This window comes from Manis pentadactyla, chromosome 9 (assembly GCF_030020395.1).
Source record: "Manis pentadactyla isolate mManPen7 chromosome 9, mManPen7.hap1, whole genome shotgun sequence".
NCBI lineage: Eukaryota > Metazoa > Chordata > Mammalia > Pholidota > Manidae > Manis > Manis pentadactyla.
In genome coordinates this window covers 19,867,345-19,884,687 of record NC_080027.1, presented here as the reverse complement: position 1 = coordinate 19,884,687, position 17,343 = coordinate 19,867,345, and the positions used below count along the sequence as shown (strand labels likewise).

Below are 17,343 nucleotides of genomic sequence, written 5' to 3'. Positions count from 1 at the left end.
CTGGCAGAGTCTTGGGTTTCTTAGTCTTACAACCAATGGTGATGATGATCACAGAAACATCGCTCACCTCTCCCAGGACCAGGCACTGACCTGAAACTCACAATCCCTCCCAGCAAAGGGCCACCCCTTGGATCCAGACGACTTATACCTGCTCAGGCTCCCCAGGGCATTCGGTGCCTTGGACACCACAGGGGTTCATAGCTTTGAAAGTGTCTATAAAGGCAATTAACCAAAAATTGTGTTAACTTTACTTAAGGGATCTTGTTCAATTGTAAAAGAGGTAGATGACTTCAAAAGCAATGAAAATAATTACTGTATTTTGAAAAAGTACTTCTTGCAAAACAACTTTCCAAGAAACTTAATTTAATTATCAAACACCTTATGGACTATATACTGCAGTTCTAATCATAGAGAAGAAAATAAACCCAGAGCACATAATTAATTGCCCAAGGTAAAGTCAGAAGTAAGTGCCATCAGGAATTAAACTCAGAGCATTCTGACAGTAAAATTCATATTCTTTCCCCTACACCAAGTGTCCTCAAAGGGACATAACCCTTCTGTCTCTGTTCAACTTTGACTGTAATTCTTTAATCCATACAGTCCCCTTATCCCGAGTGTCCATGGGTAAATTTTTCTAACAAATATACTCAATTTCCCTTTAGTCATTTTCAGCTCACTTTCCAATTTTTTTCCTTTTATTAAGGTATTATTGATACACACTTTTATGAAGGTTTCACATGAAAAAACAATGTGGTTACTACATGTACCCATATTATCAAGTCCCCCCCACCCCAATGCAGTCACTGTCCATCAGTGTAGTAAGATGTCACAGATTCACTATTTTCCTTCTGTGTGCTACACTGTTTTCCCTGTGACCCCCCACACCATGTGTACTAAACATAATACCCCTCAATTCCCATCTCCCTCCCTCCTGACCTGCCCTCCCAGACCCCTCCCCTTTGATAACCACTATTTCCTTCTAGGGGTCTCTGAGTCCGCTGCTATTTTGTTCCTTCAGTTTTGCTTCATTGTTATACCCCACAAATGAGGGAAATCATTTGGCACTTGTCTTTCTTTGCGTGGCTTATTTCACTGAGCATAATATCCTCCAGCTCCATCCATGTTGTTGCAAATGGTAGGATTTGTTTCTTTCTTATGGCTGAATAGTATTCCATTGTGTATATGTACCACATCTTCTTTATCCAATCATCTACTGATGGACACTTAGGTTGCTTCCATATCTTGGCTACTGTAAAAAGTGCTGCAATAAACAAAGGAGTGCATATGTCTTTTTGAGTCTGAGAAGTTGTATTCTTCGGGTAAATTCCAAGGTCACTTCCCAATTTTTAAATGACAAAATGGGCATCATATTGCCTAATGTCTGCAAAATCAATTCTTCAAGCTTCTCCTTCATTATGGTAATACTTTTTTAGTGCTTAGCATGTGCCAGGCTCTCTATTGAGTACTTTAATGAATCATTCATATTTTGCATTTATAATGATCTTGTGAATGTGATTAGCATACCCATTTTACAGAGGAGCTGAATCATAGAAATTAGTTACAAATGAGCTGAGATTTATATTATTCAAGGTCTAAAATTGTGAGGCTTGCAGGGCCAAGATTCAAAGGCAGATCCCTCAGAGCTCATCATCTGTCCCCCAGCCTGCACACTGATCTAACATTTACTGTGTCCTAGAGACTCTGCCAGGTGCCTTGGACAAGAGAGACAACTAAGGCATGGGGACCAACCTCCAGATCAGAGAAACCAAACCTTTGTAAACACTGTGATAGGTTATGACAGTATTACCTACATACTTGCTGGTGGGAGGCAAACCAGTGGGAAGAGCTTGTTAGGGGCCATGAGGGAAGCGCTGTGTCTGCTCTGAGAGGGTTTACACAGGAGGGAGACACATGTATGTGTGCCTGAAGATTCCTGGGTAGTTACCACGTGGGAGGAAGGCCTTTCTGGCAAAGGAAAAGGAACTACAGGTGAGGAGGCACAGAAGCGGGAAATGGAATGAATGAAGGGCGGAGGGGCTGTCCCCAGCTTGTCCATCTGTCTATAATAAAGAGAGTGTTTGTTGGAATGATGGTAGGTGAGATTGCAGAGGGATTTTATGCCACACTCAGAATATTCTCAGAGACAGTGGTTTAGCTTGGACCAATGTTAACATGCTTGAAAGGTCAGGGGTTGTGGCAAAAAACGTGGTGCTGAGGGAAGCAACTGGCTCTGCCTGAGTCAATTGTTTGCTGAAGGTCTGAGTAATGAGCCCTGAACATGCTACTCCCTGTTCCTCTGGGATCAAAAATGAGGAAAGCGGGACCCTCCTAATAGTACAGTGGGAATACTGGGGATTGTAAGGAGAATCAGCAGGCTTGGCTGAGTCTAAAACTGAGTGCCTCTGACTCCGCATTTTGTGCTCTTTCTACTCCAGCAAATTCCTCCTGCGCCTTCTCCTGCCATGACATAAATCCCTCTCATTTAGGTGTTCTTGCTGGTAGTCACATTTTGAAATAATCCTTGACTTCACGAGCTTTATGCTCTAATCACCTGTCCTCGTGTAAAGGTGGTTGATGCTCCAGTGAGAGAGGAACATAAATAGAAATGAGTAGCTTTGCAGCAAAAATAGACATTTCTTTCTCAGGGAAACTCTTCGCTACAAATGCCTAAATTTTTCCACATGAAATCTACACACTCATATGTACACACACATTTTATTTGTAGCTCAAAGCACATTCCCATTTGAAATATTCACACTTGCTTTCATTCTTCTGAAAACATCTTTTTACTTCCTTTAGTTGCTCAAAAATTATCACCATAACAAAGAATTCTTCCCTGATCACTGTCTTCAAATCTGTGCCACTCAGTCCCACCTCCAGCGCTCTGTATTCTCTTGCCTGCTTTATTCTTCTTCAGAGTTACCATATAATGGACTTAATGACATTATTGGCTGTCTGTCCCCACTCTCCAAGACATGCTTGTATTGAGTATGTTTTGTTATTTGTTTCTTGCATTGCTGGATGCCTGTGCTTAAAAGGACTCTGGCTCAGAGAGGCACACATCATATTTGCTGAGTGGATGAATAGATGGGGTTTCCTAATTCTCAAGTAGCATATCAGTCAAATGCACAGTCTGGTCTGCTCTGACAATGGCACAGAAGCCTTAAAGGAACTGGTCGTTATCCCACATTATTTACCATAACTAGAAATCTCTGACCATTCTGTGCTACTTGCAGGTACATACAAGAAAACGCAAAGGCAAACATACTAACAGAATGCACAGTCTGAACACTGAAATATACAGACAAATTGTATTTCAAAATAAGGTATATTTTTGAGGGAGGTAGTTTCCTTTGAGGAGCAAATTCCTTCTTGTGGAACTCCAATTAGGTACCATATCCTGGAAATTAAAGGTAGCCCTGATTAGAAGTTAGACTAACTAGAGATAGCACTAGGATTTTAGGGTAAATAGCATGGACCTCAGGTCTCTATCATTGCTCACCGGCTGTCAGAAGACCTTATAAAATGAATTAATTATGTGAAGCCTCGACTCTCTTATCTGTAAAACAAACATAAGAATTGTAACTACTAGGAGGTGGAGCCAATATGGCGGCGTGAGTAGGACAGTAGGAATCTCCTACCAAAAACATATATATTTTTGAAAATAAAACAAATACAACTAATCCTAAAAGAGAGACCAGAAGACACAGGACAACACCAAGAGTACATCCACACCTGTGAGAACCCAGCACCTGGTGAAAGGGGTAAGATACAAGCCCCAGCCCGGCAGGACCCGAGCGCCCCGCACCCCAGCTCCCGGCGGGAGAAGAATAGGCAGAGCAGGAGGGAGACGGAGCCCAGGACTGCCGAACGCCCAGCCCTAGCCATCCGGGTCAGAGCGCAGACACAGTGCATGCATGGGGTGCTGGAAACTAGGGAAACAGGGCAGCAAGATCTGTGAGCGGGTCCTGAAGCTGGGGCATGTGTGACAAAGAAAAGCGAGTGCATTTTGAAAGTCTTAAAGGGACAGGGACGCCACAGTTGGATGGAAACAACACAGGTCACAGTCCAGAGCTGCAAATTCCAGAGAACTCTGGGCACACTAATACCCTGGGCAACAGCTCTGAGACCCCTCACGGAGGTAAACAGCCAAACAGCCCCCCGTCCATTATCCCTCCGGGGCCCCGCCATAGCAGAGCAGCAGCCGGAGTCTGGCCACGCCCACAGCAAGGGAGCTTCCTTCATACCAGCTGCGCAAGATACAAAGACCCAGTCTACACACAATTGCCCAACACAAGCCACTAGGGGTCGCAGTTGTCCCAGTAAAGAAAGGCCAGGAGCAAGTGGAAAGCCTTGACTCTCCTAGCTGACAGAAAGTCAATAGCTCACCATTGCACCTATCACCGTGAGAAGGCAAAAAAATTTGACCCAGACAAGACTAACCCGGACAGCTTTGACATCTGCTACATCTTCCCCTGAGAAGGAACCTGCAAGATAGATCTAACCAGTCTTCCTGAAAAAGAATTCAAAACAAAAGTCATAACCATGCTGATGGACTTGCAGAGAAATATGCAAAGACTAAGGAGGGAGAATACAGAAATGAAACTAGCTCTGGAAGGACGTTAAAACAGAATGGACGAGATGCAAGAGACCATTAATGGACTAGAAAACAGAGAACAGGAACGCAGACAAGCTGATGCAGAGAGAGATAAAAGGATCTCCAGGAATGAAAGAATTCTAAGAGAGCTGAGTGACCTATCGAAACGGAACAATATCCGCATTATAGGGGTACCAGAAGAAGAAGAAGAAGAATGGAGAAAAAGGAATAGAAAGTGTCTTTGAAGAACTAATTACTGAAAACTTCCCCAAACTTGGGGAAGAAATGGCCTCTCAGACCACAGAGGTACACAGAACTCCCATGACAAGGGATCCAAGGAGGGCAACACCAAGACACATAATAATTAAAATGGCAAAGATCAAAGACAAGGACAAAGTATTAAAGGCAGCCAGAGAGAAAAAAACGGTCACCTACAAAGGAAAACCCATCAGGCTATCATCAGACTTCTCAACAGAAACCCTACAGGCCAGAAAAGAATGGCATGATATACTTAATGCAATGAAACAGAAGGGCCTCGAACCAAGATTACTGTATCCAGCACGATTATCATTTAAATATGAAGGAGGGATTAAACAATTCCCAGACAAGCAAAAGTAGAGGGAATTTGCCACCCACAAACCACATCTACAGGGCATCGCATCTTACAGGGACTGCTCTCGATGGGAGCACTCCTAAAAAGAGCACAGAACAAAACACCCAACATATGAAGAAGGGAGGAGGAGGAATAAGAAGGGAGAGAAATAAAGAGTCATCAGACCATGTTTATAATTGCTCAATAAGCGAGTTAAGTTAGACAGTAAGATAGTAAAGAAGCTAACCTTGAACCTTTGGTAACCACAAATGTAAACCTGCAATGGCAAGAAGTACATACCTTTCAATAATCATCCTAAACGTAAATGGACTGAATGCACCAGTCAAAAGACACAGAGTAATAGAATGGATAAAAAAGCAAGACCCATCCATATGATGCTTACAAGAGACTCACCTCCAACCCAAAGACATGGACAGACTTAAAGTCAAGGGATGGATAAAGACATTTCAAGCAAACAACAGAGAGAAAAAAGCACGTGTTGCAATACTAGTATCAGACAAAATAGACTTCAAAATAAAGAAAGTAACAAAAGATAAAGATGGACATTACATAATGATAAAGGGCTCAGTCCAACAAGAGGATATAACCATTATAAATATATATGCACCCAATACAGGAGCACCAAAGTATGTGAAACAAACACTAACAGAATTAAAGGAGGAAATAGAATGCAATGCATTCATTCTGGGAGACTTCAACACACCACTCACTCCAAAGGACAGATCCACCAGACAGAAAATAAGTAAGGACACAGAGGCACTCAACAACACACTAGAACAGATGGACCTAATAGACATCTATAGAACTCGACATCCAAAAGCAACAGGATACACATTCTTCTCAAGTGCACATGGAACATTCTCCAGAATAGACCACATACTAGGCCACAAAAAGAGCCTCAGTAAATTCCAAAAGATTGAAATCCTACCAGCCAACTTTTCAGACCACAAAGGAATAAAACTAGAAACAAACTGAACAAAGAAAGCAAAAAGGCTCACAAACACATGGAGTCACAACAACACGCTCCTAAATAATCAATGCATCAATGACCAAATCAAAATGGAGATCCAGCAATATATGGACACAAATGACAACAACACAAAGCCCCAACTACTGTGGGACACAGCAAAAGCAGTCTTCAGAGGAAAGTATATCGCAATCCAGGCATATTTAAAGAAGGAAGAACAATCCCAAATGAATGGTCTAATGTCACAATTATCGAAATTGGAAAAAGAAGAACAAATGAGGTCTAAGGTCAGCAGAAGGAGGTACATAATAAAGATCAGAGAAGAAATAAGTAAAACTGAGAAGAATAAAACAATAGCAAAAATCAATGAAACCAAGAGGTGGTTCTTCAAGAAAATAAACAAAATAGATAAGCCTCTAGCCAAACTTATTAAGAGGAAAAGAGAGTCAACACAAATCAACAGAATCAGAAATGAGAAAGGAAAAATCATGACGGACCCCACAGATATACAAAGAATTATTAGAGAGTACTATGAAAACCTATATGTTAACAAGCTGGGAAACCTAGGAGAAATGGACAACTTCCTAGAAAAATACAACCTCCAGGACTGACCCGGAAAGAAACAGAAAATATAAACAGACCAATAAGCAGCTACGAAATTGAAGTGGCAATAAAAAACTAACAAAGAACAAAACCCCCGGGCCAGATGGATTTACCTCGGAAATTTATCAGACACACAGAGAAGACATAATACCCATTCTCCTTAAAGTTTTCCAAAAAATAGAAAAGGAGGGAATACTCCCAAACTCATTCTATGAAGCCAACATCACCCTAATTCCAAAACCAGGCAAAGACCCCACAAATAAAGAAAACTACAGACGAATATACCTGATGAAAATAGACGCAAAAATACTCAACAAAATATTAGCAAACCGAATTCAAAAATACATCAAAAGGATCGAACACCATGACCAAGTGGGATTCATACCAGGGATGCAAGGATGGTACAACTTTCGAAAATCCATCACCATCATCCACCACATCAACAAAGAGAAAGACAAAAACCACATAATCATCTCCATAGATGCTGAAAAAGCATTCGATAAAATTCAACATCCATTCATGATAAAAACTCTCAACAAAATGGGTATAGAGGGCAAGTACCTCAACATAATAAAGGCCATATATGATAAACCCACAGCCAACATCATACTGAGCACTGAAGAGCTGAAAGCTTTTCCTCTGTGATTGGGAACAAGACAGGGATGCCCACACTCCCCACTGTTATTTAACATAGTACTGGAGGTCCTAGCCATGGCAATCAGACAAAACAAAAAAATACAAGGAATCCAGATTGGTAAAGAAGAAGTTAAACTGTCACTATTTGCAGATGACGTGATATTGTACATAAAAAACCCTAAAGACCCACTCTGAAACTACTAGAGCTAACATCGGAAGTCAGCAAAGTTGCAGGATACAAAATTCACACACAGAAATCTGTGGCTTTCCTATACACTAACAATAAACCAATAGAAAGAGAAATCAGGAAGACAATTTCATTCACAATAGCATCAAAAAGAATAAAATACCTAGGAATAAACCTAACCAAGGAAGTGAAAGACCTATAACTTGAAAACTACAAGACACTCTTAAGAGAAATTAAAGAGGTAACTAACAAATGGAAACTCATCCCATGCTCCTGGCTAGGAAGAATTAATATCGTCAAAATGGCCATCCTGCCCAAAGCAATATACAGATTCAATGCAATCCCAGTCAAATTGCCAACAGCTTTCTTCAATGAACTGGAACAAATAGTTCAAAAATTCATATGGAAACACCAAAGACCCCGAATAGCTGAAGCAAACCTAAGAAGGATGAATAAATTGGGGGGATCTCACTCCCCAACTTCAAGCTCTACTACAAAGCCATAGTAATCAAGACAGTTTGGTACTGGCACAAGAACAGAGCCACAGACCAATGGAACAGACTAGAGACTCCAAACATTAACCCAAACATATATATGGTCAACTAATATTTGATAAAGGGGCCATGGACATACAATGGGGAAATGACAGTCTCTTTAACAGATGATGCTGGCAAAACCGGACAGCTACATGTAAGAGAATGAAACTGGATCACTGTATAACCTCATACACAAAAGTAAATTCAAAATGGATCAAAGACTTGAATGTAAGTCATGGAACCATAAAACTCTTAGAAAAAAACATAGGCAAAAATCTCTTAGACATAAACATGAGTGACCTCTTCTTGAACATATATCCCTGGGCAAGGGAAACAAAAGCAAAAATGAACAAATGGGACTATATCAAACTGAAAAGCTTCTGTACAGCAAAGGACACCATCATTAGAACAAAAAGGTATCCTACAGTATGGGAGAATATATTCGTAAATGACAGATCCGATAAAGGGTTGACAATCAAAATATATAAAGAGCTCACACACTTCAACAAACAAAAAGCAAATAATCCAATTAAAAATGGGCAGAGGAGCTGAATAGACAGTTTTCTAAAGAAGAAATTCAGATGGCCAACAGACACATGAAAAGATGCTCTACATCGCTTGTCATCAGAGAAACGCAAATTAAAACCACAATGAGATATCACCTCACACCAGTAAGGATGGCTACCATCCAAAAGACAAACAACAACAAATGTTGGTGAGGTTGTGGAGAAAGGGGAACCCTCCTGCACTGCTGGTGGGAATGTAAATTAGTTCAACCATTGTGGAAAGCAGTATGGAGGTTCCTCAGAATGCTCAAAATAGAAATACCATTTGACCCAGGAATTCCACTTCTAGGAATTTACCCCAAGAATGCAGCACTCCAGTTTCAAAAAGACAGATGCACCCCTATGTTTATCGCTGCACTATTTACAATAGCCAAAATATGGAAGCAGCCTAAATGTCCATCAGTAGATGAATGGATAAAGAAGATGTGGTACATATACACAATGGAATATTATGGAGCCATAAGAAAAAAACAGATCCTACCATTTGCAACAACATGGATGGAGCTAGAGGGTATTATGCTCAGTGAAATAAGCCAGGCAGAGAAAGACAAATACCAAATGATTTCACTCATGTCTGTAGTATAAGAACAAAAGAAAACTGAAGGAACAAAACAGAAGCAGAAGCACAGAACCCAAGAATGTACAAATAGTTACCAAAGGGAAAGGGACTGGGGAGGACGGGTGGGAAGACAGGGATAAGGGTGGGAAAAAAAGAAAGGGGGCATTAAAATTAGCATGTATAGTGTAGGGGGGTCACGGGGAGGGCTGTGCAACACAGAGAAGACATGTAGTGATTTTGCAGCATCTTACTATGTTGATGGACAGTGACTGTGAACCAGTATGTGGGGAGGACTAGGTGAACTGGGGAGCCTATTATACATAATGTCCTTCCTGTAATTGTAGATTAATGATACAAAATAAAAATTTTTTTAAAAAGAGTAAAATAGCAAGGAATAAACCTAACCAAGGAAGTGAAAGAACCTATACCATGAAAACTACAAGAGACTCATGAGAGAAATTAAAGAAAATACCAATAAATGGAAACACATCCCGTGCTCATGGATAGGAAGAATTAATATTGTCAAAATGGCTGTTGTGCTGAAAGAAATCTACAGATTCAATGCAATTCCTATCAAAATACCAACAGCATTCTTCAACGAACTAGAGAAAATTGTTCTAAAATTCATATGGAACCACAAAAAACCCTGAAGAGCCAAAGCAATCCTGAGAAGGAAGAATAAAGCTGGGGGCATTATGCTCCCCAACTTCAAGCTCTACTACAAAGCCACAGTAATCAAGATAATTTGCTACTGGCACAAGAACACACCCATAGACCAGTGGAACAGACTAGAGAGTCCTGATAGAAACCCAACCATATATGGTCAATTAATATATGATAAAGGAGCCATGGACATACAATGGGGAAATGACAGCCTCTTCAACAGCTGGTGTTGGCAAAACTGAACAGGTACATGCAAGAGAATGAAACTGTATTATTGTTTAACCCCATACACAAAATAAACTCGAAATGGATCAAAGACTTGAATGTAAGTGATGAAACCAAAGACTCTTAGAAGACAATGTAGGCAAAAATCCCCTGAATATAAGCATGAGCAACTTCTACTTGAATGCATCTCTGGGGCAAGGGAAACAAAAGCAAAAAAGAACTCACAGTACTACATCAAACTAAAAAATTTCTTTATGGCAAAGGACACCATCAACAGAACAAAAAGGCATCCTACAGTATGGGAGAATATATCTGTAAATGACATATCTGATAAGGGGTTAACATCCAAAATATATAAAGAACTCCCATGCCTCAACACCCAAAAAGCAAATAACCTGATTAAAAAATGGGCAGAGTATATGAACAGACAATTCAGGTGGCCAACAGACAAATGAAAAGATGCTCCAGATCACTAATCATCAGGGAAATGCAAATTAAAACCACAATGAGATATCACCTCACACCAGTAAGGATGGCCAGCATCGCAAAGATTATGAACAACAAATGCTGGCGAGGATGCGCAGAAAGGGCAACCCTTCTAAACTGCTTGTGGGAATGTAAGCCAGTTCAGCCATTGTGGAAAGCAATATGGCGGTTCCTCAAAACACTAAAAATAGAAATACCATTTGACCCAGTAATCCCTCTCCTTGGAATTTATCCAAAGAATACAACTGCTCAGATGCAAAAAGACATATTCTCACCTATGTTTATCGCAGCACTATTTACAATAGCCAAGATATGGAAGCAACCAAAATGTCCATCAGTAGATGAATGGATAAGGAAGATGTGGTACATATACACAGTGGAATACTATTCAGCCATAAGAAAGAAACAAATCCTACCATTTGCAATACATGGATGGAGCTAGAGGATATTATGCTCAGTGAAATAAACCAGGTGGAGAAAGAGAAGTGCCAAATGATTTCCCTCATTTGTGGAGTATAACAATGTAACAAAACTGAAGGAACAAAATAGCAGCAGACTCACAGACTTCAAAAAGGGATTGGTGGTTGCCAAGGGGGAGGGGCGTGAGGGCAGCTGGGGAGGGAGGGATAAGGGGATTAGGGGTATTATGTTTGGTACACATGGTGTGGGCATTCACAGGGAAAGCAGTGTAGCCCAAAGAAGTCAAACAGTGATTCTGTGCCATCTTACTACACTGATGGACAGTGACTGCGTTGGGGTGTGGGTGGGGACTTGATGATATGGGTGAATGTAGTAACCACATTGTTTTTTCATGTGAATCCTTCATAACAGTGTGTGTCAATAATATCTTAATAAAAAATTAAAAAGAAAATCTATCTGTATAGACACTCAGGACGTAGAGTCTAAGTTGAACAGATACAGAGGTTATGTGTCTCTGAAGTATACTTGGTGTAGGGAAAAGAGTATGAATTTCATAATCAGAATACTTTAATTCCCAACTGTGCTTACTTTTGAGCTTACCTTGGGTAAATTAATTATGTGCTCTGGGCTTATGTTCTTCTCTATAATAACTGCAGTATATACTCCATAGAGTTGTTTGATAATGAAAATTCCTGGGAAGGTTCTTTTGTAAGGAGTAGTTTCTCAGAGTAATTATTCTCCTGTTTTTCACTGAGAAAGACTCTCGTGAATAAAGTTAACACAATATTTTGTTAATTGCCTTTTTAGACATTTTCAAAGCTATGAATCCCTGTGGTGCGCAATGCAGGAAATGCCCTGGGGAGCCTGAGCTGCTATAAGTTGTCTGGATCCAAGGGGTGGCCCTTTGCTGGGAGAGACTGTGAGTTCATGTCAGTGTCCTGGCCCTGGGTGAGGTGAATAATATTTTTTCTCATCATCAGAGTTCGTCTTAAGACCAAGAAAACAAAGACTCTGCCAGAAGATGATTTAGGTGCTACTTAGAAGCATTTATGTGGCCCCATATGTACAAAGTACTTACCTGTAAACCATATGAATTTCTCAGTATTATTAAATTGGTTTTAGTTAAAGTGTTATAACCAAAAAGAGAGGCTCCATGGAGCCCACAAGCATTGGTTAACTGAATACGAAATATGAAAGGAGGTGATATAATGCATAAATACAGGTTCACTGGAATATGATAATACCACATACAAATTTTATAATCAGTACTTACTTGTTAAACCTCAATTTGGTCACCAGCAAAATTATTGCTTTTAATCTTTAAAAAATATCTATGAAGGATGTTGTGGGAATGCATAACATGATGCCTGTAAAATACTAAGCACATTACTTGAGTCAAAGTAAAGTATTTACAATTTTCAGGCATTATTTTTATAAATAATCAAATTCTAGAATAATTATGAGAATCAGAGACTAATCAGACTGGAAGATATTGAATTCAAGATTGCGGTCAGAATCTTTCAACTTTTTCCCACATGAAGCTCCTTGCAGTGTGCTTAGGCAGCCATGTCTGGGGAGACAACTCCCTGCACACTCAGTGAACCCTCAGCCAGGAAGGGGAGGGCTCTGGACTGAGACTGGGAAAGAACTCATGAACAGGTCGAACAAGTGTCAGCTGGAAAGGAATTCGTTAAAGCAAGAGTAGAAAGTAATGTCACCAGCTGTGCAGGCAGCACAGCGCTAGGAAGAGCAGAGGGAGAAACGAGAAGTTCCTGGAACTCCTAACAGCATAGGGCAAATCCTTTACCAACTTGTAAAGCAAGGGACCCCTGACATCAGGTGTCCCCTTGACCGTCAGTTTGTGGAAATCACATCCTTACCACCCCAGAATAGGGGGATGCTGTGGTGCACTGGAGAGTGAGATTCTGTCCACATCCTTACTGGGCTGAAGTAAAACAGGAAGAGAGAATAAAATTGTGGTTAGACTAGAAAGCTGAATGGGACAGATAATTGATAGAGACACTTACAGGAGAGGTGGAGGTTGGCCAATTTGTTCTTTTTCATGAAACAAAAAACGCAGAGACAAAATGTAATAGGCTTATGCAGCAAGATTATTATTTGGTAAACTGTACAAACTCAAAGAGCTCAGAGACACATAATTTAGGTTTGGGGTTTTATAGGGTCTTTGGGGTAGGAGTTGACATAAGGCATGAGGAATACAGGTGATTATCAATTCCTTTGAAGTTTTGTCCGAAGAATTGGGTTATTTAGGTGACTGTATTTATACAGGTATCAGCATTCTTTAGCCATGTACATTGATTTACACTGTGCAGGTCTATCTCCTGTCGTGTATACCAATTTACTTCGTTGATTAAGGGGTAAAACAAGAGCATACAGACTAAGTTAAAGAATAAGCTGAGCTTTTTTTCACAGGGTAAGTAGATTTCAAAATGGCTTGCCCCTTGCCCCATTTGCCTGTCTATCTCAGTAGTCTCATGAATCCATTATCACCAATTTTGCCCAGCACAAAATTGTTCTCAGTTTGTGTTGCTGTGGAGGAAGCAACTTTCAGTGCCCCTAAATATTCTTCTGCCGGTTTAAGAGTCAAATGGACATGAGACTGATTACAGGAGAAAAAAATCAAAGCTTGTTACGTACATGTGGGGAATCCATAGACAGATTCCAAAGACAGGGAGAATGAGATATATACGTCATCATAAACTAAGTAGAAGAGGGAGGGGTCTGAGGTTCACAGGAAAATGGATGTGAGTCTCAGGAGTATGAAAAGAAAAAAAATGTTTAGTAAAGAAAATACTTGATAGGCCACAGAAAAACAAGGGGGCACAGGGAGAAATTTTAACAAACAGGCTTTGTGGCATCCCTGCCTGTCAATCACCCCTGGGTTACATTATGATATAGCTATTTATGGTGATTGCTCTCCTGCCAGAATAGTTCCTCCATCTGAATTCTTTTCACACATTGTGGTTGAGGGAGGTCCAAGCATCTTTCTGGGTCTCCTGGCCCTTGATGGTTTTCAACACCAAAATCTGCACGTTACAACACAACATACTGGGACAGTCTGTTCTTGGACCTGACAGTGTGATGTGATTCACTGAAAATAAACAGCCCACAATATCTCATAATAACCAACACACTAAGATGAGATAAACATTGAACTGATCCATGTTTTCCAGCAAAAGCACATGGGAAAGAGCACAGTGATAAAAAACAAAATTCAACCAGTACAGCTGAGTTCTACTGGGCTTTGTTAGGCTTTTCATGAATGGACAGTATCTAATGAGCAAGCAGGCATACCCAAAGATGCTGTACAGAATGGAAGGTGTGTGTAGACAAGAGGGTAGGACACGGAAGTTATGAATAAAATAAAAGGAAGAATTATTGCAAGCCAGGACATCTTCCTTTAGGGGGGAGGTAACAGCAGAGAGATTTATCATGCAAATTAACTCACTTGTGCATATCAGGAAATTTCCAAATGACTACCAACAGGTCTCATTCCTGGGATAGGTTGAAACTGTAATTCAGTGTCTGTACTTTTGTTGTGGGGGAAGGTGCACAATGCATCATTTTAGGGTTGTTGTTTCTTTTCTCAACAGTAATCTTGTGAATTTTGTATTCCCATTATTGTATTCCATTCTTTGGTATACTTTTTTTCCTAAAATTTGACTATATCAAGTTTTTTATTTAATCTCCTGAGTATTTTTTATATGTATTGATATTTCCATGAAATATGAATTTACAATGGCTGTAGGGTGTCTCAATATATGGAAAAACTGAAGTAAAATATTTGATCTCTAAAAAAGTATATTAAAATACATAAATTTTAAATTTCCAGATACACACAAGCAACACTACAGACTGAGAAGAAACACCTTCAACAAAAAAATAAATGGATATTACAAAGTAGACAAAAAAACAAGAAAATATTAATTGTAAAAAAAATCAATCATTCCTAAAAGAAATAACCAATAACCAACATGAAATTTATAATTCAATATTGCTATAGCCATTAACAGGAGACCATTAGACTGAGTTGGATTTTATACTTTGGCACCTATGTAAGCTAACCAAAACCTGAGCCAGAGTCAATGAATCCCAGAAAATGAAACCTAAGAACTATCAATCAAAACAGACATTTACTAATAAGGCAACCATTTAAGTTATTAATAATCAAATTATTACTTTGCTTTGCTCCATCTTCTGTATACAAACTTCTCCCCTTCCTCCTGTCTGTAGACAGCTCCTAGCCACCTTCAGTTTGATCCTGCATGATTTGAATTGGTGTTTGCTAAAAGAAAGTCTTGGAAACTTTCATGTGCCTAAGTATCTTTTAAGAGCATATAAATGGAAAATCTAAATGGATTCCTGCAAAATGAAATTTGTTTCTAAAACAAGCAATTACATTGCTGGATCCTGGACTTTAAGATTGACTAGTGGTACAATGTTATTTCTTGAGCAAAATTCCATTTCTTCAGAACAGAAATTCAAGATGAACTCTCCTTTTTGTCTCCTCCCAGGTAACCTTCCTTAGAGCCATGGAGAGCAGCAACCACACAGTGACAGAGTTCATCCTGCTGGGCTTCACCACAGACCCCGTGATGCAGTGGCTCCTCTTTGTGGTATTCCTGGGCATGTACTCTGTGACCGTGGTAGGAAATATCACCCTCATGGTGCTGATATTCAATGACTCCCAGCTGCACAGATGCATGTATTTTTTCATTGGGAATCTGTCTTTTCTGGATCTCTGGTATTCCTCTGTGTACACTCCTAAGATCATAGTGACATGCATCTCTGAGGACAAAAGCATCTCCTTTGCTGGCTGTGTTGCTCAGTTCTTCTTCTCTGCTGGGCTGACATACAGTGAGTGTTACCTATTGGCAGCCATGGCTTATGACCGCTATATGGCCATCTCTAAGCCGCTGCTTTATTCACAGGCTATGCCCATAAAGCTATGTACATTTTTGGTAGCAGCCTCATACCTTGGTGGCTTTACCAACAGTTGCATCATCACTAAAAGAACTTTTGACTTGAAATTCTGCAGTGACAATGACATTGATGACTTTTTCTGTGATTCATTTCCATTGCTCAAGTTGGCCTGTGGCAGGAAAGATGGCTACCAGACTGTGCTGTACTTCCTCCTGGCCTCCAATGTCATTATCCCTTCTGTGCTCATACTCGCCTCCTACCTCTTCACCATCACCACCATCCTGAGCATCCGCTCCACCCAGGGCCGCCTCAAAGCCTTCTGCACATTCTCCTCCCACCTGGTCTCTGTCACTTTGTACTATGGCTCCATCCTCTACATTTATGGTTGTCTCCGATCTACCTATTCTTTTGATTGGGACAAAATAGCTTCCACATTTTACACTGTGGTGTTCCCCATGCTGAATCCCATGATCTACAGCCTGAGGAACAAGGATGTGAAGGATGCTCTAAAGAAACTCTTCAAATAAATAGAGATTCTCTCCTTCTGAGGACATGGAAAGACAGTTTTGGTCAGGTTAACATTTCAAGAAGAGCTTCCTTTGTTTTCCGTCATGATCAAGAATTCTTATGATGCCAGTTAAAGAATTAGCAAATTTTGAGACAATACAATCCAAAAGATCTAAAATGACAATATGAGGACAATTTAGATATGAGAAATTTAAGCATAAAAGCTTAAGATTCTACTGAACTGCATGTTACTCTACATTACAAACAAACTTTAAAATGAAATTTTAACTCTGGGGCAAAATGTATTCCCATCCCAAGGCAAATAAACCTTTAAGCCAAAATCAGTCAAAGGGAAAAGTAAAGTAGGAGAGATCCGTTTATTACCTACAAGAAGTCGTCTACTCCTGTTCACCTGTGTCTCTCTAGACCCAGCTGTGAAGGGCCTCCAAAAACCTCTGTGGACCCTGCATACACTCACCTCTCCACCCCGTTATAATCTCCTATCTATATGGAGATGCACTCCTTCTCTTCACCCCTTGGACACACCTTTTGATATGGAGGTGCACTAAGGCCAGGGAAGAGATTCTGGAAATACTGCAATTTTACCCACACAAAACTTGCCCCTTTTTCATAAACTGACAGAACCACTTTTTTATCATAAGAATATATTTGGCTGTCAGATATATGTAAGAATAGTATTTATGTAGTTATTTCCTAGAAGTAGGACCAAATATTCTGAAGTAACTTTTAATATTTACCTATGACTACTAATTGAAAACATTACTGTGCATCCCCCTAACAAAATCTCTTAAGAATTTTTTTTGTGTTTTTTTT

At 40.0% G+C, this 17,343-nt stretch overlaps 1 protein-coding gene across 1 annotated transcript; it reads left to right on the top strand.

The window, feature by feature from the left end:
• The first annotated feature begins 15,611 nt into the window (after nucleotides 1–15,611).
• Nucleotides 15,612–16,529, top strand: LOC118908106 (olfactory receptor 9G1-like). Its single transcript, XM_036877162.2, has one exon. The coding sequence runs from the start codon at nucleotides 15,612–15,614 to the stop codon at nucleotides 16,527–16,529; it is 918 nt and encodes a 305-aa protein (XP_036733057.2).
• The last annotated feature ends 814 nt before the right edge of the window (nucleotides 16,530–17,343 follow it).

Coding starts and splice junctions, on each gene's coding strand:
- LOC118908106 (XM_036877162.2), top strand. CDS start 15,612: ATGGAGAGCAGCAACCACACAGTGACAGAGTTCATCCTGCTGGGCTTC.